The 25,017-nt window shown below is 49.6% G+C and overlaps 1 protein-coding gene across 1 annotated transcript; it reads left to right on the plus strand.

The window, feature by feature from the left end:
* The first annotated feature begins 15,485 nt into the window (after positions 1–15,485).
* Positions 15,486–17,812, plus strand: Tlcd2 (TLC domain containing 2). The gene is made up of 4 exons (XM_051157960.1): positions 15,486–16,194; positions 16,409–16,491; positions 16,682–16,764; positions 17,291–17,812. The coding sequence occupies exons 1-4, from the start codon at positions 16,007–16,009 to the stop codon at positions 17,732–17,734; spliced, it is 798 nt and encodes a 265-aa protein (XP_051013917.1). The 5' UTR covers positions 15,486–16,006; the 3' UTR covers positions 17,735–17,812.
* Positions 17,813–25,017: the final 7,205 nt, after the last annotated feature.

Raw genomic sequence — 25,017 nt, forward strand, 5'->3', positions numbered from 1 at the left:
GTGACTGAAGGCTAACACAGAGAGACCCTGTCTCGAAAAACCAAAAAAAGAAAAAAAAATTTAAATCTAGGTGTAATGGTACACACCTTTAATCCCAGCATTTGAGAGCCAGACATAGGCAGATCTCTGTGAGTTCCAGACCAGCAAAGGCTACATAGTGAGACCCTGTCTCAAAATAAATGAATAAAACAGATCAGGCAGAAGATCATTGCAAGTTCAAAGCCAGTGTAGTTAAGAAGAGACTCCCAGGCCACTCAGGGCTGCACAACAAAACTGAGCTTGAAAAAGGAAGCGGGAAAGAAGAAGGAAAGAGGAAAGACTGCCCAGAGAAAAGATGTCAATGCTTTAGCTGTGACAGATTCCATCTGTTTCTTCTGCATGGGCTGCTGGAGCCCCAGATGTGCCTGATCACATGACGGCATATGTACTGATTTCCCCGTGTATGGAGTGTTTACCAGGAGCCAGCCACCTGCCAAGAGCTTTATATACCTTGTTTCATTTAATTTTCTTTCTCTTTCTGGTTTGTTTGGTTCCTTTCTGTTTTCACCGTGTGTGTGTGTGTGTGTGTGTGTGTGTGTGTGTGTGCGCGCGCGCGCACTCAGAGGACAACTTTGGAAACTTGGTGCGTTCCTTACCCCAAAGATGAGGGAATCAACCTCAGGTCATGAGGCTTGTGCGGCAGGCTTTTTAAACTGATGGGCCATTTCACCAGCTTGAGGTTGGGGAAACTTTGGCGGTTAATATTGCAAGCACGTGCCATCACATCCAGCTGGGCACTGTGGCTTTATAAAGCTAATGCTAAGCCTATCACTGTGGCTCAAATCTGTAACCCCAGTAAGCAGGAGGCAGAAGCAAGTTCAAGGCCAGCCTGATTTACAAATTGAGTTCTAAGACAGCCAGGACTACATCGTCATGCCACATTTCAAAAGACCAAAGCAAGCCAGGTGTGGTGGCGCACACCTTTAATCCCAGCACTTGGGAGGCAGAGCCAGGCGGATCACTGTGAGTTCAAGGCCAGCCTGGTCTACAAAGCAAGTCTAGGACAGCCAAGGCTACACAGAGAAACCCTGTCTAGGAAACAAACAAACAAAAGACCAAAGCAAAACAAAGTAAGGAGCTATTTTCATACCTATTTTAGGATGAGGAAGCTGACCAACCCCTTTTGATAAAACTTGTTAAAAATTACATAAGAAGCTGGGCAGTGTGGTGCGTGCCTTTACTCCCAGTATTCAGAAGACAAAAGCGGGGGGGGGGGGGGAACGGCGGCCGGGGGGGTGTCTCTGAGTTTGAGTCCAGCTTGGTCTACAGAGCAAATTCCAAGACAGCCAAGACTACACATAGAAACCCTGTCCTGGAAAACAAAAACAAAAACAGAAAAAAAGAAAAGAAACACTTGAGCCAGGACTCAGGACTCCAATCCAGACCAATTTCATTTAAACGCCAGTGCTCTGAGCCAGTGGACTGATGCACACCTGTAACCCCAGGTGGGAGGTGGAGGCTGGAGGTTCAGAAGGTGAAAGTCATCCTTCACTATATAGTAATCGTGAGGACCAACCTGGGCTATATGATACCCTACCTCAAAAAGAAAGAATTTGAGCCGGGCGGTGGTGGTGCTTGCATTTAATCCCAGCACTTGGAAGGCTGTGAGTTCAAGGCCAGTGTGGTCTATAAAGTGAGTCTAGGACAGCCAGAGCTACACAGAGAAACCTTGTCATGAAAAACAAAAAACAAAACAAAGAATTTGGCAGCCGGGTGTGGTGGCACACACCTTTAACCCCAGCATTCAGGAGGCAGAGGCAGGCGGATCTCTGTGGGTTCAAGGCCAGCCTGGTCTACAAAGCGAGTCCAGGACAGCCAAGGCTACACAGAGAAACCCTGTCTCAAAAAACAAAAACAAAACAAGAATTTGACTTCCTGATTGCGGACACCAGACACAGTGTGATTGGTTGCTTGGTGCCGGGACTTCCCTCCATGATGGACGTTCACTGTGTCCTCTGTTCCAGGTCAGCCTTCAGCTACTGTGTACATGCAGATGACCCTGAACTTCAGATACTTCTGCCCCCCCCCCCAAGCATAGGGAGGATTACGGTTATTCACAGGTGGGGCATACCTCGGCATGTGACTTCATCAATGACTTCAACAAAAATGTGACCGCCTACAGTAATTTCAGACATTGCCTGGCACTTCTCCTCAATCTCCTCTCAACTCCGCTTACCCAGCTGTGAAGCCCAGATGTACACCCAGCTGTGAAGCCCAGATGTACACCCAGCTGTGAAGCCCAGATGTACACCCAGCTGTGAAGCCCAGATGTACACCCAGCTGTGAAGCCCAGATGTACACCCAGCTGTGAAGCCCAGATGTACACCCAGCTGTGAAGCCCAGATGTACACCCAGCTGTGAAGCCCAGATGTACACCCAGCTGTGAAGCCCAGATGTACCCACAAGGTCTGGGAGTGCTGCTACATCCAGGGATGATGTGGTTGCCTGAATGAGAGCTGTTCCCCATAAACTCGGACTTTTGAACATGTGGTCCCCAGTTTGGTAGTATTCTTTGGAGAGGTGATGGGGAGCTGTGGCCTTGCTGATGGAGATGCATCACTGGGAGCGGACTTTGATGGTTTGAAGCTTCACCTCGCTGCCAGACCAGTTTGTTCTCTCTGCTTCGTCCTTGTGGTTAAAGATCTGATTTCTTGGCTTCCTGCTTCACCGTCATGCCTCCTGCTTGCTGCTATGTTGTCTCCCTAGCAGGATGAACTCTTAGGTCTCTAGAAACAAAATAAGTTTTTTTGGGGGGGGGAGGGGGGATAGGGTCTCTCTGTACAGCCCTGGCTGTCCTGGAACTCACTATGTAGATCAGGCTGCTCTCAAACTGTCTGCCTCTGTCTCCCAAGTGCTGGGATCAAAGGCGTGAGACAAGATACCTGACTAAACTCCTCTCCGTTTTTTTTGTTTTGTTTTGTTTTGTTTTTTCCGAGACAAGGTTTCTCTGTGTAGCTTTGGCTGTCCTGGACTCGCTTTGTAGACAGGCTGGCCTCGAACTCACAGCGATCCGCCTGCCTCTGCCTCCCGAGTGCTGGGATTAAAGGCAAGCGCCACCACGCCCGGCATTGTTTTGGTTTTTTGAGACAGGGTTTCTCTGTGTTATCTTGGCTGTCCTGGACTCACTTTGTAGACCATGCTGGACAGCGATTCACTTGCCTCTGCCTCCCAGAGTGCTGGGATTATAGACCTGCACCACCACACCCAGTTTAAACACTCTTTTTGTTTTGTTTTGTTGTTCCGCCCCCCCCCCCCCCCCCCCCCCCCCCCCCCCCCCCGCGAGCTGAGGACTGAACCCAGGGCCTTGAGCTTGCAAGGCAAGCGCTCTACCACTGAGCTAAACCCCCAACCCTTAAACACTCTTTCTTAAGTTGCCTTTTATCACAAAACTGAAAAGTAACTAATACAGATAGAATGTCCTCAATGATGAGATGAGAAGAAAGAATACTCGGCTTGCTTGGCCAGCCATCCCTAAGCCTTCAGACTGGATCCTGCAGTTGGTTAGGGTTGCTTGGCCAGCCATCCCTATGACTTCAGACTGGATCCTGCGGTTGGTTAGAGTTAGGGTTAGGGTTGCTTGGCCAGCCATCCCTATGACTTCAGACTGGATCCTGCAGTTGGTTAGGGTTAGGGTTAGGCTTGCTTGGCCAGCCATCCCTAAGCCTTCAGACTGGATCCTGCGGTTGGTTAGGGTTAGGGTTAGGGTTGCTTGGCCAGCCATCCCTATGACCTCAGGCTGGATCCTGAGGGTCTCGGGCTATGCACAAATGATAGTGACTTAGTCTAAAAGTGCCCTGAGTTGAACTGTCAAGAGATACATTAGTGCTTGTTGTATAGACGGCTGAAGAAGGAGGGTATGCCCTCCTGTGAGGATTTCAAACATTATGCCCACTAAGGCAGAACTGTTTCAGTTGTACCTGCCTGCACCTGGCCCCACTCTCAAGGGCTCAGACGCTCAGGGACAGCCACACTAGCCACAGGAGACCAGCCCTCAGTCACTGCAGCAGGGGAAAAGCCCTGGACCTCTGGTTGACTCCCAGTTTGAGTCTGCTGAAGTCACTTCCAAGCATAATTTCATGCAGCTATAAAATGAACGTAAGGCGGCTGGAGAGATGGCTTAGAGGTTAAGAGCACTGGCTGTTCTTCCGAAGGTTCTGAGTTCAATTCCCAGCAGCCACATGGTGGCTCATAACCATCTATAATGAGATCTGGTGCCCTCTTCTGGCCTGCTGGCTCACATACAGGCAGAATACTGTATACATAATATATAAATCTTTTATTAAAAAAATGAAGTTAAGGGGCTGCACAGATGGCTCTGTGATTAAGAGCACTGAAAACAGCTGGGCTTGTCCAGCGCACACACCTGTAATTCCAGCAGTCTGGGAGGCAGAGGCAGGTGGCATTCTGTGAGTTGGAGGCCAGCCTGATCTACAAAGTGAGTCCAGAACAGCCAAGACTAAACAGAGAAACCCTGTCTCAAGAAACAAAAAAACAAACAAAATAACACTAAATGCTCTTCAGAAGACCATGGTTCAATTCCCAGCAACACGCAGTGGCTAACAACTGTCATGCCCCCTTCTGGCCTCCATGGGCACTGCACCAAAGGACAGGGAGATTCTTTTTCTTCTCCTTCTTCTTCTTCTTCTTCTTCTTCTTCTTCTTCTTCTTCTTCTTCTTCTTCTTCTTCTTTGTCTTTTCTTACACACACACACACACACACACACACACACACACACACACACACACACACCTTGAAATTAGGGGTAGAACCCGGGATAGAACCCAGGAGAGAACTTTTTTCTTAATCAGAATTTTTTTTTTTTTAATGTTTGTTGGTGTTTTGCCTTCATGTATGTCTGTGTAAGGTTGTCAGATCTTGGAGTTCCAGACAGTTGTGAGTGCTAGGAAGTGAATCAAGGTCCTCTGGAAAAGCAGTTAGTGTTCTTAAACACTGACCCATCTCTCCAGCCCCGTTTAGAATATTTTTATTTTAAAAAAAAAAGAATATTTTTATTTTTATTATTTTTTGTTTTTTTTTCAAGACAGCATTTCTCTGTGTAACAGCCCTGGCTGGCCTTGCTTTGTAGACCATGTTGGCTTTGAATTCACCTGCCTCTGCCTCCAGAGTACTGAGATTAAAGGCATGCACCACCATGCTCAGGTGAGAATATTTTTTTAAAGATGCATTATTTATTTATTTATTTATTATACAGTGTTCTGTCTGCATGTACGCCACCAGATCTCATTATAGATAGTTCTGAGCCACCATGTGGTTGCTGGGAATTGAACTCAGGACCTTTGGAAGAGCAGCCAATGCTCTTAACCTCTGAGCCATCTCTCCAGCCCCTAAATCAGAATCTTAATATGTATCCAAGGAGAGTCCTATATTCAAGATCATTCATGAGGACCCAGTCTGATGATGTGAAAGTTGTGCCATGGTACCAACAGAACTGGATGCACCTGGTCTTCAATTTGGTCTCAGTTTATCCAAAGTTTAGATTATAAACTGAGTAAAAACTACTTTTTTCCCCCCTCTGTGTGCCCGGCCCTCTAGTGGTGCTAACTGTGTACTACAGTGTATTTGAGTGTATTTCAATTTACCTCTTGTTCTCTTGTCTTATAATGGAAATGTCCTTCCAAGGCTGGGAGATTTCTAGGGCACTGCACCTTCCATCACCTGAATTTTAGAAACATCTTGGTTTTGTTATCTTGGGGGTTGAGCACAGGGCTTTGCGTGTGCTAGCTGAGCGCTCTACCACTGAACTAACTCCCCAGCTCCAACCTCCAAGAAGGGACTTTCAAACTTTAAGGTGTACTTGTGACTTAATATGGAACGAGACCCTGGAGTCTGAGTGTTTGCCGAGCACCTGGGTAGTTCTAATGCACAGCTATTGGAGACACATCTTGAAAAGTAAGGTTTCAGGACACTTAGTGGCAAATGAAATGCCGCTATTACTACTACTGATAATAATGAAAACAATGCTCTGAGATTGGTCTCCCAGCTTCCCTCTCCCTCACCCTGTTACCTCCTGAGTCCCTGCTCAAGCACCCCTTGGGCTTTGGGGAGTCTGGGATGGAGAGTTAGTCACCCCCACCCCCCCTTGCCTATCTCATTATTGTGTTTCCAGAAGTACCCATTTGGCTAGTTACTGAGGGAAACGGCAGCTGCCTGTGGGCCACCAGCCCGTGCCAAGTGAGGTCAGCAAGAAAGAAGCTGGCACTGGGCGTGCCAACTGTGGGTCTGGTGGATTTGTACCGAGCTAACTGGTTTCAAACAATTTCTTCTTAAACCCCTACAAGAAGCCATGAATTGATTATTTATACTGTTTTGTAGATAAAGAAAATGCTATTCCTAAGCACGCTGCCAGTCAGCACTAGAATTTGAATGGGTATGCCTAATTCAGTGGCTCTCAACTAGGGTAGATTTGGGCTCCCCAAAAGAGACTTGGGGACCTTCTGGCATCTAGGGTAGAGGCCAGGGGTGGTACTGACCTTCCTACAATGTACAGGGCAGCCATGTACCTAAGAGATTATCTGCCTCAAAACATCAATAGTGCGAAGGTTGAGAAATCTCAGGCTGAAACCCTGTGCGTTTGGCGCGGAGGTGGGTGGGAAGGGGTTGAGTGGATGACCACACGGGCCTTGAGCGAGGAGGGAACGGGTCTCCCGTGCTAGGATAACGGAGAATCGGGCAACTTGTTGAGACTCCTCTTTCTTCCAAGCTTGGCCAGAGCCCTGCTCAATTTCCCCCAACCCTGCCAAGTCAGTCCTGGGACTTCACACTAAGTTTGTCCTGGAGTGACCCCGACTTCCAGCTCAGAGCTGGGGCAACATATTTACCTGGAATTCCCAGCAGACGACCAGTGTGTTCTACCTGCAGCACCCGAGCTAACAGAACGTTGGCGCACTTGCTGCTGGAGAGAGGTGGAATTAAAAAAGTGCAGGATAAATGGAATGAGGCAGAAGGTGACTGTGTGGGCAAAAGCAGGAGCGGTCCCATCAGTCACCTGATTGGAGGGCAACTGGGGCAGTGAGGAGGGGGCAGCTGGTCTAGGACACCGGGTTCTGACCCGGTCTGGTTTGCTGTTTTCCCCATGTTTGGGTTCAGTTTCCCTGTACAGTCCCCAGGACGCCCTGGAGCACCCACACACAGCTGGCCACCATCACAGGCTCCCCACTAAAAAACTGACTCGGGTGACAGGAAATCTCTCCTGTTTCAATCTCCTCAGAACTCTGAAAAATTAGGAGCAAATGCTGGAGTGGGGGGGAGGGGGTGTGTGGCAATCTTGGAGCGATAGAGAAAAGATCATGAAAAAGCATAAATGCCCGCCCCGCCCCCCCCCCCCAATGCTTGGGGTTCCATCTCTTTCCATTACCACCCGTGGGGGTGGGGTGGGGGTGGGGCGGAAAAAAGGAGATGGAGAAGAAGGATGTGGTTAAGGCGGATTCGTCTCCCGGGGTCGAACAATCAGCTGTTACTGGGGCGGAAGGCAGTGAGTCTCCTTAAAGGCACAACGTTGTGAAGGCAGAAACTCGGGAGTTTGAAGGAGCCTTAGCAGTCACGTAGTGTAGCCCACACTTAACACGGAAGGCACTCTCTGGGGCTCCCCTCACATTTTCCGGCTCAGTTGTCCTCACCCTCAATTTAGAGATGATGCAAAAGATGAGTCCCAGGCCACAAGTTTCTCCTTAACGGTGTGGAGGGAAGTGACGCGGGGGTCCCAGGCTTAGCCCTTTAAATAAGCAATTGGGCAGCTTTTGCCAAGTCATTGGGTTCATTTCAGTTTTTTTGCCCATCCCCCGCCCTTCAGACTTTGATTGGCCCCTGGGGAAGGAGCAGCCTTTTCATTGGTCTCCACCTTTGAAATCACTTCCCTAAGTAGGCCTGAGTCTATGAAGCGCTTCGGAGGGAGGGACTGCATGGGTGTTAATCCGAGCATGGGGTTTCTGGCTGCTATTACTTTGGGCACAGCTCGTTCCCTAATTTCTAAACAGAAGCCTTCTCTGTAAAAGTAAGGGCTGTGATATGAATCCTTTGTTGGGAAGATCACCCTTGAGAGGCGGTGGGCTCTTCGGCAACTAGGACGAGGCATGTACTAAAAGAGAGTTCACTAAACTCACAGGGGTAGACTGGCTCTCCAGTGAAGACTGGGGCTATGCAGGCGACAGTCGACCCTATACCCCAAAACCCTGAGGATTTCTACTGCACCGGTGGTGACTGATTTCCATCTTCAGTTCTGGCCTCTCCTGTTGCTTCGCGTGCTCCACCTTGCTTTAGCTTAGGCCTCCTGTGGAGGCTGGTGAATCAGTTCTGAGGTCGTCTAAAAGAAGTTTCAAGAAGGAGGGGCATGTAGCCCTTTAAGGACTTCCCCGCGACTGATTCAGAGATCAGTTTAAAAATGCCAACTCACAGAGCGCGCTGCATTCTGGGAAGCCGAGTGTCACCGTAAAAACTTCACTGACCAGGATGCACTGCAAAAACACGCCTTCACTTCCTTCTGCCCTTTAAACTGTGGTTTGACGTAGAACTGCTCTAAGCAAGTTGCCTAGGCCGAGGGCTAGCCACACCTTTTCAGCTATTGGCCAGCTGGTTAGTTGGTGGGCGCGGCTTAGCGCAGCTCCTCCTGGCAAGGGGGTGGCCTCCTTGCCAATCAGAGCCCAGACGCCTGAAGGGGCGGGAGTAAGCAGAGGTACTGGAGCCCCCGAGTGGGTGTGGTCACGTTGCCCAGCGGTGGGTGGTGATTGGCTCTGGGTGGTGCATTCGCAGCTCGTGCGTCACGACGCTGCCAGCTGATCGGAGACTGGAGCCGGTGTGTGCTGGGCTCTGGGAAGAGACAGAGCGGTCGGCCGTGCGGAGAGGACGCAGTGGCTTTGCTCCCCTGTCCTCAGCAACCCCCCCACACCCAGCATCAGGTGGGTGTGATCTAGGAACCCGGTCATCCCGGGGGGAATTGCGGTAACAGGGTGATGGGGGGGAAAGTAGGGTCCTGGCGGCCACACCCTGCCCTTCTGGGGGAGGGGAGAGGGGGCGGCGGGGACCGGGGCGCTCCCGGGAGAGGGGCCTGGACTAGCTCGAGTAGTGTGTCTGGACGTTTAAAGAGAGGGTCCCTGACAGGAATCGGGGCGGAAGGTCTGGAGAGGTAACTGGGGATAAAGATGAGAGGCCAGAGGGCCGGGGGCGTCTAACCCCGACGCCCTCTGGTTTGAGGATGCGAGCTCTGACCATTTATCCTGGGGAGAATCTGAGCGAGCGAGTAGTTTGGAAGTACATTGCCTCTACTGGCGCTGACTGAGTCAGGGCCAGTTCAAGTCCCTGGCAGGGAAGGGGTCGCTGGGCGGGCCGGCCCCTCCTCTCGTTCCCTCCCGGGGATGTTATGTAAAGGGGGAGGGGAAAGGAGTAGGGGGCGGCGGTGCGGAGGTCTTATGCAACCCAAAGGTTAGGGTTTCACCGCGGTTGGGCGGAGGTTGGGGGGGGGCAGACAGGAGGAGTGCCTGGAAACTCTACCCTTACCCCCCCCCAGCCTAACTGGCCGCGTCTTGGACAGAGAGAAGGTCACCTTTGCACCTCCCCCCAGTATGTCCGGTGGTGAGGCCCCTAGCCCCGGCTTGGCCCTGACCGCCTGGGAAGCCGGCTGGCTGGGTGGGGCGCCCCGGGTTAGTCATCGCTGGGCTCCCTCTCTCCCCACCTCCTGGCCAACTCTTGGCCCCTCCCCACAGCCTCCGGCTAGGCTAACGTCCCTACCTCCCTCTGGCCCTAGTTTCAGCCTCCAACTCATTTGGCTTGTCATCCTGGCTGTCAGAGTAGGCTAGAAGCTGTCATGGTGCCAGAGGGTTGATGGAGCAGCTGGTCAGAGGGTCAGTGCCCTGGGCCCACCCCACCCGGCAGCCAAGGGCACCTGCTTGGCATAAACTCTCGACAGCCAATGAACCCTGTGGGCTGAACAGAGCCATCTCAGGCAGAGGCAAGTGGACAGAGACTGAATACTTAGGAGAAAGAAGAGAGCACAAAGTTTATGCTTCCCAAGAGGCTGTTGGAATTTGAAAATCGCCCACCCTACCGTAATCTTTCCACCCTCTGTATATAGCAATCCCAAGGCAAAATCTCCTTGGCCCTTCTATCTGGCAGTGGCCATGCCCTTGGACTGACTATGCAGAACCACCCTTTCCAGCTCCCAGCCCTCTAGCCTGCCACGCCCCCAGCCCCCCTCCCTGGGCCATGCTGCAGCCCCCGCCCCCCCCCTGCTTTTCCTGCTGATTCATGCGTTGGAACTGTGGAGGTGGGGCTTGGAACTTGGAACAAAGTTCAGACGTGGAGGGGCCGGCAGACAGCCTGGAATTCATACCAGATGTACCCGGAATGTGCAAGCGGAATGCCTGGCATCTGAGAGTCCTGAGGAAGCTGCCCAGCCACCGTGCCCATACCTCCCTCCCCTTCTGCCTTTGGTCAGCTGTCCCTCTTCATACTCCTCAGAGCCCCTGCTGACCTTCCAAACCCCGCCTCTGTCCCCATTCTAATCCTCCACAAGCCCTCCTTCCAGCTGAATTCCTTAAGAACAAGTCAATTGAGCTGATAACAGAACTCATATTTCTGAAGTACCATTTCTCACTTGGGACTTGGGCTCTAGACCCTGCCCTTTGAATACTGAAGATGCTGGAGTCCTCAGCGGGTTGCCAGGGATTGCTAGACTGGGTTCTAGGGCCTGCCCTTGAAAAGCTGAGGATGCTGGAGGCCTTAGTGGTTGCCAAAGGTTGCCAGTGCCTCCTTGCCTGTGAAGGGACAAAAAGACAGATGCATTTAGAAGCTTCTTGCTTTTCACTCCAGAACCCCTGCAGGGCCCAGATCTGAGCCAAGAACCTCTTATTAGAAGGTAGTGAAGGTCAGTTCTAGTGCTAGGTTTGCATGGCACTGTCCTGGTCACCCAGCCCTAGTCAGAGCTTCCCTGTCTTCCCCTCCCCCCCTTCCTTTTAGGAACCGGTGCCTCCCACACCCTCACCTGGCTGAGCCGCAGTAGTTCTTCAGTGGCAAGCTTTATGTCCTGACCCAGCTAAAGCTGCCAGTTGAAGAACTGTTGCCCTCTGCCCCTGGCTTCGAGGAGGAAGAGGATGAGCGGCTTCCTGGCCTATCATCTGGAAGGTGACAGAACTGGGCTTGGGAAGGTCTGGACAGCTGGGGGTGATGGCTTTATGGGAGGGGAAACCCTGGTTCTCTGGGGAACCCTTACCCACATGAGCCAGCAGAAGATTTAGGTTAAAGGCACTGACTGAACTGGGGAATAGGTGGCCCCACCTCCCCAAGGTTGGTTGATCTCTGTGTGGCAATGGGAAGAAAGAGAAGGAAAGTCTGGAGACTTCCTTATAGGCCTGCCTTTCTTATCTCTCACCTTCTCCCTACACACACACACACACACACACACACACACACACACACACACACACACACGCACACACGAGGTCCAAAAGTAAATGTACTCAGGGGAGAGGTGACATCAAAACTCTTATCCAAGTAGTCATCTGTGTGTTTACCTTTCTCTGTATTTATTTTTAGGTTGGTCCAGGTTTTGGATTTAGGGGTACTTCTGTGGGGGCCCTTACACCTGTCTGTTTCTCCACCTGTAAAATGGGGCACCCCATAGATGTTTAGGCAGCAGGGTATCAGAAGTCTACCTGTTCTGACTCAGAGTCTGGGCTCTTCTCTGCCTGTGGATGGAAACCGAACAGCTCTTCACGTGAATTGCTGTCCCTCCCCCACCCCCCCTGACTACGCCCCTAGCTCTGGGGAGTCGGGGTGGAAGGAAAGGCTAGGCTTAAGATCAGTGCAGGCTGGCAGGACACCAGTCCTATGCCAACTTCTCATCATGCCAGGGTGGCCCGAGGCTTCCCCTCCACCCGAAGCAAGGCCGCAGCTCCTGGACGGGTTCTAGCGACCACTGCCATTTACCTTCTGCCTTTGATTCCAGCGTAGTGAGACTCAGCTCAGTACTGTGCAGGCAAGAGATTGTCTCCTCAGGCCCTCAGGGGAGTTGGGTTGTATGATATGAGCCCCTTCAGCCACCTCTAGCTCCTGATTCTGTCTCACGTTTGGCCTTGGCCTTTGGCACCATCTGTCCCTAACAGAAGATGGGTTCAGGGGCTACAGGAAGCTGTTTGTGCTGTTTGACAGGAGGAGGAAGAGTTCTACCTTGTTCTGCGTTTATGAGAAACTGAAAGTCATAGGGGAGAATAGATCATAGAATCCAGCCCTCCTGGAGCCTCAGATGAGGGGTAGGATGTGTATGAGACTGTAGCAGCGGGAGGGGGCGGGGAGGCTGAGTCTACACCGCAACAAAGATGGCTCTGTCCCCCGCCATTGCCTTTCTTCCCCTCCTCACTTCACTGGCCACAGTGTGTCCCTCCAGCACTGGGTACATGGCTCTGCCGGCTTCATCCAACACGGAGCCTCAGAGGTGAGGAAGGGCAGCCTGGAAACACAGAGGCAGGCAAAAGACCAGTGAAGGACCTGGCCTGGAGCCACAGGGGCCTATCCGGACGTTGGTCAGAGGGACCAATGGGAGCCTGGAGAACGCCAGGAGGGAGAACTGCCAGCCTCAGTGAATGACAAGCCTCCAAGCCGTCTCCTCTCCACACCTACCTCCCTTGGAGATGGAGGGCCGCAGTGAAGTCTGGTCCCATCTCTTCTCCACCCTATAGTTTCTATATAAGCAGCCTCGAGGGGCACGAGCCACTTCTGAAAGGAAATACACGGCAAATTCAAAGGGAAATTTAAATGTGTAACGCTATGGAAAAATATATTTCTGGCTGGGGCTATAGCTCAGTTGGTAGAATGCTTGCTCAGCATGTACAAAGCCCCAGCTCTGTTTTCTGTGGTGCATAAACATGGGCATGGTGGTTACAGGTGCTACAGAATCTTAGCTTTCTGGAGGTGGTGGTGAGGAGCCTACATCCAGAGTCATCCTCTGCTACACAATGAGTCCTGACTGTCTCAAAAAAAAAAAAAAAGGCAGATATCGCTGAAAGCATTTTTCTATGGTCATGATCTGACAAATCAACGAAAGCCAAAAGAACACTCCTGTACTTAGTGTGTGGAAGTATCGAACATTGTAAGAGATGTCTTTTGACTTAGTAATTTCCTGTTTTAGAAATGTATCTTAATGGGGCTCAGTGGTTAAGAGCACTGTCTGCTCTTTCAGAGGTCCTGAGTTCAATTCCCAGCAACCATATGGTGGCTCCCAACCTTCTATACTGGGATCTGATGCCCTCTTCTGCAGATAAAGCACTCATATATAATAAATAAATACATCTTTAAAGAAATGTACCTAAAAATAAGAATTTGGTTATAAAATGTCTGTCTCAGGGTTATAATAGAGGAAAAATAGAAAGCAGCTGTTTGTTTGGGAACCTGTCCCCGTTCTGCTGTCATGAAACTTTGTGGTAGGGGATTGCTTAAATAAATTATATTCATCCTGATGGTGGAATACTGCACAACCATTCAAAGTCATGTAGAAGAAAAATTGACTGGAAAGAAAAATACTCTTTGAATATTAAAAAGATTATAAAAAATGTGAATTTGTGACTTTAATTTTGTTTTTAAACAATTTATTTTATCACCCCCCCCCATCCCCAACCACCACCCCACCACCCCGAGACAGGATTTCTCTGTGTAGCCTTGGCTGTCCTGGACTCACTTTGCAGACCAGGCTAGCCTTGAACTCACAGTGATCTGCCTGCCTCTGCCTCCCGCATGCTGGGATTAAAGGCATGCATTACCATGCCTGGCAAACAATTTATTTTAAATATGAGTGCATACATTTTTGGTTTTGATTTTTTAATACTAAAAGTAGACTCAAAATGTTAAGAGTAGTTGTTTTTGGACAGTGGCATATTGCAATTGTAAATTTCCCCCTTGTTTTTTCTGTCTTTCTTAGTTTTCTTTACTAGTTGTATATTGCTTTCATGTGTTAAATAAAATGCAAAAGATAAATGTAGTTTTTACAATGTTATGTTTTTTTTATGTGTATGAGTGTTTTACATGCATGTGTGCACTATGTGTGTGCCCAGTGCCTGTGGAGGCCTGAAGAGGCATGGGACTCCTTGGAACCGGAATTACAGACTGTCGTGAGCCAACACTGTGTCGTGAGTCCCACTGTGGTGGGACTCAAACATAGGTCCTCTGCAAGAGCAGCCAGTGCTAATTTCTTGTTTTTGTTTTTTTGAGACAGGGTTTCTCTGTAGCCTTGGCTGTCCTGGACTCAATTTGTAGACCAGGCTGGCCTAGAATTCACAGCCAGCGAGTGCTGGGATTAAAGGCGTGTGCCACCACACCCAGCTTCCCAGCATTAATTTTTTTTCTTTCTTTCTTTCTTTCTTTCTTTTTTTTTTTTTTTTTTTTTTTTTTTTTTTTTTTTTTTTTTTGAGACAGGCTTTCTCTGTGTAGCCTTCACTGTCCTGGACTCGTTTTGTAGACCAGGCTGGCTTCGAACTCACAGCGATCCGCCTGCCTCTGCCTCCCGAGTGCTGGGATTAAAGGCGTGCACCACCACGCCCGGCACTCCAGCACTAATTCCTAAGCCGTCTCTTCATCCCTCTATATAATTTTTTTTTTAATTATTTTCATTTCATGTGTCTCTCTATGGGCTCCTGAGTGTGGGGGTGCCTGCGGAGATCAGGAAAGGACATCAAATTCCCTGGAGCTGGAGTTAGTTGCTGTTTGAGCCTCCTGATACGGATACTCAGGTCCTGTAGAAGAACAGCAAATGCTCCTAGAAACTAGGCTCGTTTCTCCCTCCAGTCCTCGTAATTTTTAAACTTTAGAGGATTGGATGTAGAGTTAGGATGGCCTGCGCCAAGCGCCTTCGTGAAAACGTTTGCTTGGCGCACCTATTGCTGCTTGACTGGGTGTGCGCAAGTGCGGTGCTGGGAATCATGTCGTGACCCCGTGCCGACTAGCTCGGTAGGTGCTCCGCCCCAATGAAGTCAACTCTGTCAACTCCAGGCCTGAGCTGTCTGAATCCACTCAGTCTCTGCTTAACAAGAAGAAGCATTCTTCTGACTTTGCCTGTCAGCCAGCTAAGGAGGCGTGGCCTAGAGTAAGAATGAAGGGAACCGCTCAAAACCTGTCACTCTTCAGGGATTGGCAGTCGGAGAGGGTGTTGCTCTTAAGGCTTAAGGGGTCTAGAATCTGAACAGTCTTACTGTTGTCACGGGTGTGTATTTCTATCTGTGTCGGCCTTTTTCTTGAGGCCTGGGAAAGGGAGGGGAATATGTTTCAGGCACACTGTAGTAGTGACTTCCGTTTGCCTCCTCTACCTAATAAAGATAACCAATAGGGAGGGGAAAACTCGAGAAGAGACTCCCCAAATTGGAGGGAGGGGGCGGCGTTCCGTTTGGGGCATACTATGTAAAGGAATTACAGTGGGCAGTAAGCAGCTCCTAGGTAAAGGTGAGGTGGTGCTAGGTTTGGGCTCTCTGGTGCTGGCTTTTTTGACCTGCTTCTCAGGACTGTGGACAAGGATGACTACAGTAGGTGAGAGATGAGGGAAACGAGACTGAAGGTGAAAGTTAGTGGGGCGGAGCTTCAGACCGACCTGTCAGGTAGGGTTAGACTAAATGGCTTTCTGGATCCCCTTCCCGAGGGGTTTGGAGACTAGCAGCATTGGAGAAGACCTTTAAGTGTCGTGCTGGAAGACCTCTGAACTCGGTTGCCCAACTTGATGCCCGGGAGCCCCCAAACGGCTATTCTCAGGCAGGGGCGGGAGGCCATCAATTCCATGGTTCCACTGGCGGTGGCCCCACGGCTGAGCCAATCACTGCCCAGCCGAGGGATAGGGGCGTGGACAAGCCGGAGAAAGTTACAAGGTGCTGGAAAGACAACGCAGGCCGGGAAGCCCCCGGGCAGAGCCGCTTGGAAAAGCCAAATCCAGACTTCGCGGAGCGCCCGGCACAGAGATCAAAGACGCAGACTGAAACCTAGATGACCGGCCAAGCCATGGCATCCTGGGGTCTCCTTGCATCTGGCACCTCCTTCGCGGCGTTTCGGGGGCTGCACTGGGGGCTGCAGCTTCTGCCGACCCCGGCATCTGCTCGGGACCGCTGGATGTGGCGGAATATTTTTGTTTCGCTGATTCACAGCCTACTCTCTGGAGTAGGGGCGGTGGTCGGGTGCGGAGCTTGGGGACTGACTGAAGGGCGGGAGTGGAGATGAGGGCGTGGTGGAAGGTTGAGGTTGGAACACTGGGTGGGTAGGTACATTTTGGAATGGACGTGAGGTCTTCAAAGTCTGCAACTGGGTTGGGTGGTGGATGGCTGGGAGTAGCCAGGGGGAGAATGGATCTAAGTCTTGGAGAAATTGACCTTAGCGTTCCATCTTCTCCAGACTGTGGCTGTATCCTCGGATGGTCACCGACCCGATTCATGGCCACCCATCGTGGGCACTGGTCCTAGTAGCAGTGTCAGTGGGTAAGTGTACTGAAAAGGCTAGATCAGGAAAGGCATTCTTGGGACAGGAATTCTAGCCCCCTCCCCCGCTTTGGAATGGAGCAGGTGTTGCTGGAAATTTTCTGTAAAAGTGGGACTTGAGACATCTCTCTAGGCTGTGTGTACATCAGCTCTGAGTGAGTCGCCTAGTAATCCTCTCCCGTGCTCGCAGGTTATTTCCTGGCAGATGGAATTGACATGCTGTTGAATCAGACGTTGGCCCAGGCCTGGGACCTTCTCTGTCACCATTTGGTGGTAAGACTGCAAAGGGAGAGGCCATCCAGAAAGGGAGCATGCCCAACTTGAGGTCCCAACCTCTCTTTAGTGTTCTGTCCTCTGACCTTCCCTCAAAGCCCCCTGAAAACCGATCTTCCCAGTTGTGGACTGAACTGGAAGGAGATTCTGACTTCTAGCCACAGTTTGGGGTTTGGATTTCCCCCCCCCCCCCACACACACACACAAATCCTCTAGCTGGTCATGAAAACATTGATTCCATAGTTTTGCTGAGAAGGATGAATCACGGTTTAGGGTGTGGAAATGAGGCAGAAAAAGCAGGAACAAAAGTTGGCGGTGTGCTATGCAAATGGGGCGGTGGCTTTGGGGTGGGAGAAAGCCTCTGGTCTAAGGCTGCCCATGCCCCCCTAGAATAAGGGTCAGCAGAAAGGTCTGGTTTGGAGGGAGTCCTACAAAACACTTGGGTGTCCCCAGTATAAGGGTTAGGATGCCGGGCATTGATGGGTGCAGGTCATGCAAAGCCTCTGACTGTGAACCTTGCTCCCAGGTCGTGAGCTGCTTCAGCACCGTGCTTCTATCTGGCCACTTAGTGGGCATCGCCATGGTATCTCTACTCCTGGAGCTAAACTCCATCTGTTTGCATCTGCGGAAGCTACTGCTGCTTTCCCGGAAGGCTTCGTCCTTAGCCTTCAGAGTAGCCAGCTGGGCCACCCTGATCACCCTGGCCCTCTTCCGCCTTCTACCTCTGGGATGGATGAGTCTGTGGTTGTTTCGGCAGTGTTTCCAGGTGTCTCCCGGGATCGTCATCCTTTGTGGCACTGGGCTGGTCACCGTGGGTAGCATGAGCATCTCTCTGGGTGTCCACATTCTGAGCAGGGACGTCTTGCAGCGTCCACCTCACACATCGATCCACGTGCGCAAGGGGACTCAGCAGACCAAGACACGGGAGTCTGTCCCCAATAACAATTCCGCTGGCAGGCTGAAAGCCTAGAGGAGGGGAGGGTCCCTCTTCTGTCAGCCCTGGAGGTGGGCAGGAGGATGAACCCAGGCAGGAGAGAGAAAAAGAAAGAAAGAAGAAAGAAACAAAGAATGAGAAGGAGAGAGAGAGAGAGAGAGGGAGAAGTATGAGATCTCCATTACAGTTGGAAAAACAGGAGCAAAGGGGAGGGGGGGATAACAAGCAAAGACTGGAGACTGGCAAGCCAGGTATGATGGCGCGCCCTTGTAATCCCAGCACTCAGGGAGGCAGAGGCAGGCAGATCGTTGTGAGTTCGAGGCCAGCCTGGTCTACAATGCGAGTCCAGGACAGCCAGGGCTACACAGAGAAACCCTGTCTCGAAAACCAAAACCAAAACAGGAGACTGGAGACTGGCAAGGTGGCAGGCACGTGCTGCTGATGCCAGCACTTGGGCATGACAAGCAGAAGGATCAGGAATTCAAGGTCAGCCTAAGCTACATGAAACCCTCCATCAACAAACAAACAAGCCAAAGAAGAAAAAGAAAGAAAACTGGACAGGGCAGCCGGAGCATTCGTGAAGTCCTGAGTTCAATGCCCAGGTCGGCAGGTGCTTCCTTTGATAAGGTCACCTGGGTAATACCATTGCCAGGTGAGGTAGTGCTCGAGGCTGACTAACTATCTTGCCCAGCAACTTGCTTATAGACTCTTCTAGCAAAGGGGAGGAGCTTCAGTGGGGAGAGAACAGTGAGACTCAAGGTCTCAGAACACTATCCCTTTTGTATATGAATAAATTGCTATGCAAATGAATTCATCAGTCTATTGTGCCTGTGATTGCTTTGAGCCATTTTTCTTGGCTCCAGTGCTATCCTGGCCTGCGATATGATGTGGGGTTGTGGAGGCTTTGAGTTGGGAGGGTTTTCTTTAACCATTTCTCTGTCTCTCTCCCCTCCTCTCCTTTCCTCCCCCTCTCTCTGTTGTTGTTGTTGTTATTATTATTAAACAGTTTTTTAGATTTATTTATTTATTATGTACACAGTACTTTGTCTGCATGTATGGGTACCAGATCTTATTACAGATGGTCGTGAGCCACCATGTGGTTGCTGGGAATTGAACTCAGGACCTTTAGAAGAGCAAGCAGTGCTCTCTTAACCTCTGAGCCATCTCTCCAGCCCTATTAAACAGTTTTTAATGATTTATTTATTTTTATTTTATGTGCATTGGCGTTTTGCCTATATGTATATCTGTATGAGAGTGTCAGATCCTCTGGAGTTCCAGACAGTTGTGAGCTGCTGTGTGGGTGCTAGGGATTGAACCCAGGTCCTCTAGAAGAGCAGTCAGTAGTCTTAACTGCTGAGCCATCTCTCTAGCCCCCCTGTTTTTGGTTTTTGTTTGTTTATTTTGTGGAGTTTTCTGTTGGTTGGTTGGTTGTGTGTTGAAAGTTGGCTTAGATGTAGTGAAGGTTGGCATTGAATTTCTCTGGATCCTCCTGCCTTTACCTCCTAGACACTGTGAGTACAGAAGTGTGCCACCACACCAGGCCAGGCTTGCACATTCTCTGGGACCTACAAATACCTAAAGTGTTGTTAGATCCTCTATAATCAGAAAACAAATTCAGGGGCCAGGGAAATATCTCAATAGGTAAAAATAGTTGCTATCAGGCTTGATAGCCTAAGTTTTTGGTGTGTGTGTGTGTGTGTGTGTGTGTGTGTGTGTGTGTGTGTGTGTTTGTAGCTCTGACTGGCCTGGAACTCACAGAGATCCACCTGCCTCTGCCTCCCAAGTGCTGGGATTAAAGGCACGTGCCACCACAGCCTAGCTAAGATTTGGGGTGGGGGGTGGCAGGTTCTACACTCAGGAGGCAGAGGCAGGCAGACTCTCTGAGTTTGAGGCCAGCTAGGTCTACAGAGTGAGTTCCATAGCAGCCAGGGCTCCACAGAGAAACCTTGCTCCAAAAACAATCAAACAAAAAAGAACAAAGCCAACCAGGCCTGAGGACACACATCTGTAATCATGGCCCTTGGGAAGCTGAGGCTAGCCTCAGGTGTGTGGTGCATTCAAAACCAGAAAAACAGAGGAGAGGAGAGGGAGGGAGGGAGGGAAGCAGGGAGAAAGAAAATGGTTAGTGAAGATGACTCTGGAAAAGTGAAACTCAAGAAAAACAAAACAAAACCCCTCAAATTTCCTGAAGTGGATAGGAGAGGAGCCGAGGGTGGAGGAAAATCTAGAGTGGATGAGCAAGAGACTGATGACAAAGAGTAACTGCCCCCGAAATGGCACTTCCACATCAGGATGTTTCCGTTTGAAAGTCAGCCAGACCGACTCAGTGACTATTGATTTCTGTACTTTTCAAGACTGCAGTCTCTGTCCAGGGCGGTGTCCCTTCAGCTTTCCTCTGCAGACAGGACTGTCCCTGTCTGGTAGGTCAGCACACACCTTCTGCAGGATCCAGACACAGGCCGGACTCCCAACCTCAGGGGAGCTCTTTCTACAGAGATAAGGTACAAGCCATGTGTGCTTAGAGCACAACGCAAGGATCCCTGGGAAGAGCTCCCCGCCTACCCACCACCGAAACCACAAACTTAGGATGACATCTGACACCCCAGGGAATGAATGTGTGATTTTATGATGGAGCCCTGACACGGAATGCACAATGCAGACCAGGATGGCTTCAAATCATCCATTTTTCTCTACCTCCTAAGAGCTAGGATTAGAAGCATGAACCACCATGATTTATTTAGCTTTATTTTACATTTGAATGTTAGGCTTCATGTATATATGTGCACCCTATGCATGCCCGGTGCTGCAGAGGCCGGAAGAGGGTGTTGGTTGGATCCCCTGGAAATGACATCACAAACATAAGCAGTCCAGTGTGGGTGCTGGGAACGAACCTCAGAGCCGTGCTCTCAACTGTTGAGCCACGTCTCCAGCCTCAGATTTCTCAGTTAATGTCTGCCTGCTCACCTTGCTCATGTCCTCGAGAGAACTTCTTCTTCTCCTTGCCCGTCACTAGCCAGTTGTGCCAGTCCTGTGGCTGAGAGCCTTGCACATCTCAAGTCTGGGTGGTGCGAGAGGAGACAGACCAGCTGGTGTGCCATGAACTCACCGGTTCCCTTTAGCCACTTGGCTGGGCATGCTTTGCCTTAGCCTCCTGCCCTTCCTGTCCCTAAACCTAAGTCTTTGGCCACTCCAAATGTCCTCCTCCCCCATAGCAATCCACCAGTCCCTGGAGCCCTCGAGAGATGCCGGGGAGAACAACGGGCACAGCTTAAGGCAGTTGCAGCGCTATTTCTTTGCTCCACAGTGAATCTCCCCCCACCCCAAGACAGGGTTTCTCTGTGTAGCCTTGGCTGTCCCGGACTCACCTTGTAGACCAGGCTGGCCTAGAACCCACAGAGATCCGCCTGCCTCTGCCTCCCTGAGTGCTGGGATTACAGGCATTGCACAGTTAACTTTAACCCTCTTTCATAACTCATGTCCATTCCCTGCAATTAGTCGTATATTGTCCCTTATATTTAGCCTTTCTTGTTCTTGTCTACATGTTACACTGAATCCATATATGCAGTTGTTCGCATAAATACATGTGTTACTGTCCAGATTCTGCAGTTGAGAGACATGCATTTTTTTTTTCTAAGATTCTATGGCCTTGCTTAATATTATACATTATAAGTCCTTCCGTTTTTCCACAAATTTCATAACTACAAAGTTTCATTGTCCTTTCTTCTGTTAAGGAACACCTCAGTTGACTCCAACTCTTCAGTCCAGTGAATAAAGCAAGCAATAAGCACGGGTGGGGGTGGGGGTGGGGGATAGGGGTGCAGCTAACTCTATGCTAGATTGTGTTTGTTGTTTCCTGGGTCTGTAGCAGGGAGTGAAATAGTGGGGTCATAAGGTGGAGAAATCTCCAAGCTGATTTCTGCCACAGCGGCACTAATTTGCACCCCCATTAACAGTGACTGGTCCCTCCCTCTCCACATCCTCCCCAACGTTTGTTAACATTCTGACTTGGGTGAGATGGTATCTCAGAGAAGTTTGAATTTGCTTTTCCCTGATGGCTGGCTATAGTGAAGACTTTCAAAAATAGCTATTGGCTATTAGTGCTTATTTGTTTGCTTGTTTGTTTTTAAACTGCCTGTTCAGTGCATTTGCCCACATCTTGGTTGGCAGTTTTATTTCCTTGATATTTAATTTCTGGAACTCTGTAGTTTCTGGCTATTATCCCCTTGTCTGAAGTGTAGCTGCTGTGTGCTGTTTGTTAATTCTGCTGATGGTTTGTTTCCTTTGGTGCTGCTTCTTTTCACAGAGTCCCATCTGTTGATGATGGCTACTTTCTGTGCTGTTGGTGTTTTGTTTAAAAAGTTCTTGCCAGCCAGCGCGGTAGCACACGCCTGTAATCCCAGCACTCAGGAGGCAGAGGCAGGTGGATCTCTGTTAGTTCAAGGCCTGGTCTACAAAGCGAGTCCAGGACATCCAGGGCTGCACAGAGAAACCCTGTCTTGAAACCAAAAAGAAAGAAAGAAGAAAAAATAAAGAAAGAAAGCCCCCCCAAAGTTCTTGCATGCCCCAATATCTTGAAGGGTATCCCGCTATGTTTTCTTCTAGACCTGCCAGTGTTTCAAAGGCTGTAAATTAAGGTCTGATCCATTTAAAATTGATTTTTGACATATTTACAAACTGTCAAGGGAAACTACAAGTACTGTGACCTAAGAAAGCAGTGTCATTTTATTTTGTCGTTCCAAGTAACTTAGTTCATTTTCTCTTCTTCATTCCACTTTTAACAAATATTTATAAAGGACCCACGATGTCCGAAGGAAACAGAGTGCGGTATAATAACAACGGGTAGACTAGTCAGAGCCCTGACCTCAAGAGCCTGTGGTCAGCGTTTGGTTAAACTGGGAAAGTGGGAGCTTTTCAGAGGATGGAGCAAGAATGATGGATGCAGAGATAGGTGATCCAAAGGACCCGTATCCTGGGAAGGAACGCACCACATACCAGAGGCAGGCTTGTTGCATCCCAAAGTCCCAGGGGCTGTCAGAATCTCACTCAGTACCTTTCCACCAAGCCTGCAGCCTTTCCAGGCTGTGCATAGTAACTGCCATACGCTCATTACATAAATTAGGAACATAGGTTTACTTCTCTACCTATCCCACCCGTGAAGACCCTCCGCACATGCGCAGTAAATCATCCCCCCGCCCCCCTCGTTCAGACCGGCTCTCACATCCCTAGCTGTTTTTCCACCTTTGCTGAGCCATCCTCATTTGAATAACCATCAGATCTAGCCTGGGTGACAACGACAGCCTTATAGATACTCTCCACACAGTTTGTGATTGCTAAAAAGTCAGTCTATCTATCCCTAGGTGTGGTGGCGCACGCCTTTAATTCCAGCACTCAGGAGGCAGAGGCAGGCGGATCGCTGTGAGTTCAAGGCCAGCCTGGTCTACAAAGCGAGTCTAGGACAGTCAAGGCTAACACAGAGAAACCCTGTCTGTCTCAAAAAAACAAAAAAGAAAAAAAGGGCGGGAGCTGGAGAGATGGCTCAGTGGTTAAGAGCACTGCCTGCTCTTCCAAAGGACCCAGATTCAGTTCCTAGCACCCACATGGCAGCTCACAACTGTCTGTAACTTTGAGATCTGACACTCCTACACCAAAGCACATAAATTCAAAATTAAATAAAGTATTTAAAAAAGAAAAAAAAAAAGTCAATCTATCATGTCTTTCCTGCTTGAGACATCCAGTGGCCTGTGTGTCACGAACAGGAAACTCGGAGTCTGGTAATGCGTATTCCACCACTGAGATGTACCCCTATCTTCCTCCTTTTTTCCCCCCACTTAATGTTTATTGAATTTGTTGTTTGACCATTTCATTTATGTACAAAATGCATCCTGTCTAGCGTCCTCCTTAAGAAAAGCAAAACTGGCCAAGTGGCCTGTAGGTTCCAAGAGCCTCCCTCTGTCTTCCTTCACGTTTGGTGCTGTGCGCTTCACTCTTTGTATAGCTCTCGGGTTTGCCATCTCAGGTTTCTCTCTTTCTTCCTTTCTATCTGTCTTTCTTCCCTGCCTGTTTTTGTAACAGAGGTTCACTTTGTATCCATGCTCATCTCAAACTTGAACCAACGCTCTTACCCCAGGCTCCTGAGCAGAGGTGGGGGGCAGCTCCTCTCCAGCTCCCATGCACACCCACCCATCCCAACTTCTCCCAATAGGATTCAAAATTTGATGGTATTAATAAGTGGGCTGGGCCTGTAGACCACCCACTAAGCGCCTTCCCTATCTCTAGCACTGCATGACTGCATAGACTAGGGGTGGTGGCGCACGCCTTTAATCCCAGCACCTGGGAGGCAGAGGCAGGCGGATCGCTGTGAGTTCGAAGCCAGCCTGGTCTACAAAGTGAGTCCAGGACAGCCAAGGCTACACAGAGAGACCCTGTCTCGAAAAACCAAAAGAAGAAGAAGAAGAAGAAGAAGAAGAAGAAGAAGAAGAAGAAGAAGAAGACCAAGTCATCCTTAACTCTTGAATCTGAAGCCAGTTTGGGTTAAAAGAGACCACATACCAATAAAATCAAAATCAAAACTTAAGCCAAACAAGGTAGCATATATCTTTACTCCAAGCACTCAGGAGGCAGAGGCAGGCAGATGTCTGTGAGGTCAAGGGCAGATGCTCCCTAAAGCCAGCGCAGCCAGGGCTATGTAGTGACACCTTGAATCAAACAAAGTAAATCTGTTTTTGCATAATTATAAGTGCTAGCTCATCCTTGATTGTTTTCTCGAGACAGAAACTTTCCCTCTTCTCTAGTGGACGGTGAATAAAGTGAAGGCATAAAAAAATAGCCGTGCTTATTAGTTGTAAATACTGTAAACGTGATGTGGAGATACACACTAGAATAATCATTTAAGTCAGGGAACTACCTTTAAACACACTCTCACTGTGTAGCCCAGGACACTTGAACCAACCCTCCATGGCTGAATTATAGACATGCACCGTGACAGAGGCTGAAATCAGCCTCTTTCTAAGGAGACAGGGCAGAAGCTAGCAAATCTTTGCCATAAGCCTTATCAGATTTTATTGCTTTCTCTCTTTTTTAAAAAATATATTTTATTTAACTTTAATCTATGTACATTGGTGTGAGGGTGTCAGATCTTGGAGTTACAGACAGTTGTGAGTTGCCATGTGGGTGCTGGGAATTGAACCCGGGTCCTTTGGAAGAGCAGGCAGTGCTCTTAACCACTGAGCCATCTCTCCAGCCCCTTATTGCTTTCTCTTTATGTTTTAAAAAAAATCACTCTAGCCGGGCGTGGTGGCGCACGCCTTTAATCCCAGCAC

The sequence above is a fragment of the Acomys russatus genome, chromosome 16, assembly GCF_903995435.1.
Source record: "Acomys russatus chromosome 16, mAcoRus1.1, whole genome shotgun sequence".
NCBI lineage: Eukaryota > Metazoa > Chordata > Mammalia > Rodentia > Muridae > Acomys > Acomys russatus.

Coding starts and splice junctions, on each gene's coding strand:
- Tlcd2 (XM_051157960.1), top strand. CDS start 16,007: ATGACCGGCCAAGCCATGGCATCCTGGGGTCTCCTTGCATCTGGCACC. Junction 16,195..16,408: donor GGAGTAGGGGCGGTGGTCGG/GTGCGGAGCTTG, acceptor CATCTTCTCCAG/ACTGTGGCTGTATCCTCGGA. Junction 16,492..16,681: donor CCTAGTAGCAGTGTCAGTGG/GTAAGTGTACTG, acceptor CCGTGCTCGCAG/GTTATTTCCTGGCAGATGGA.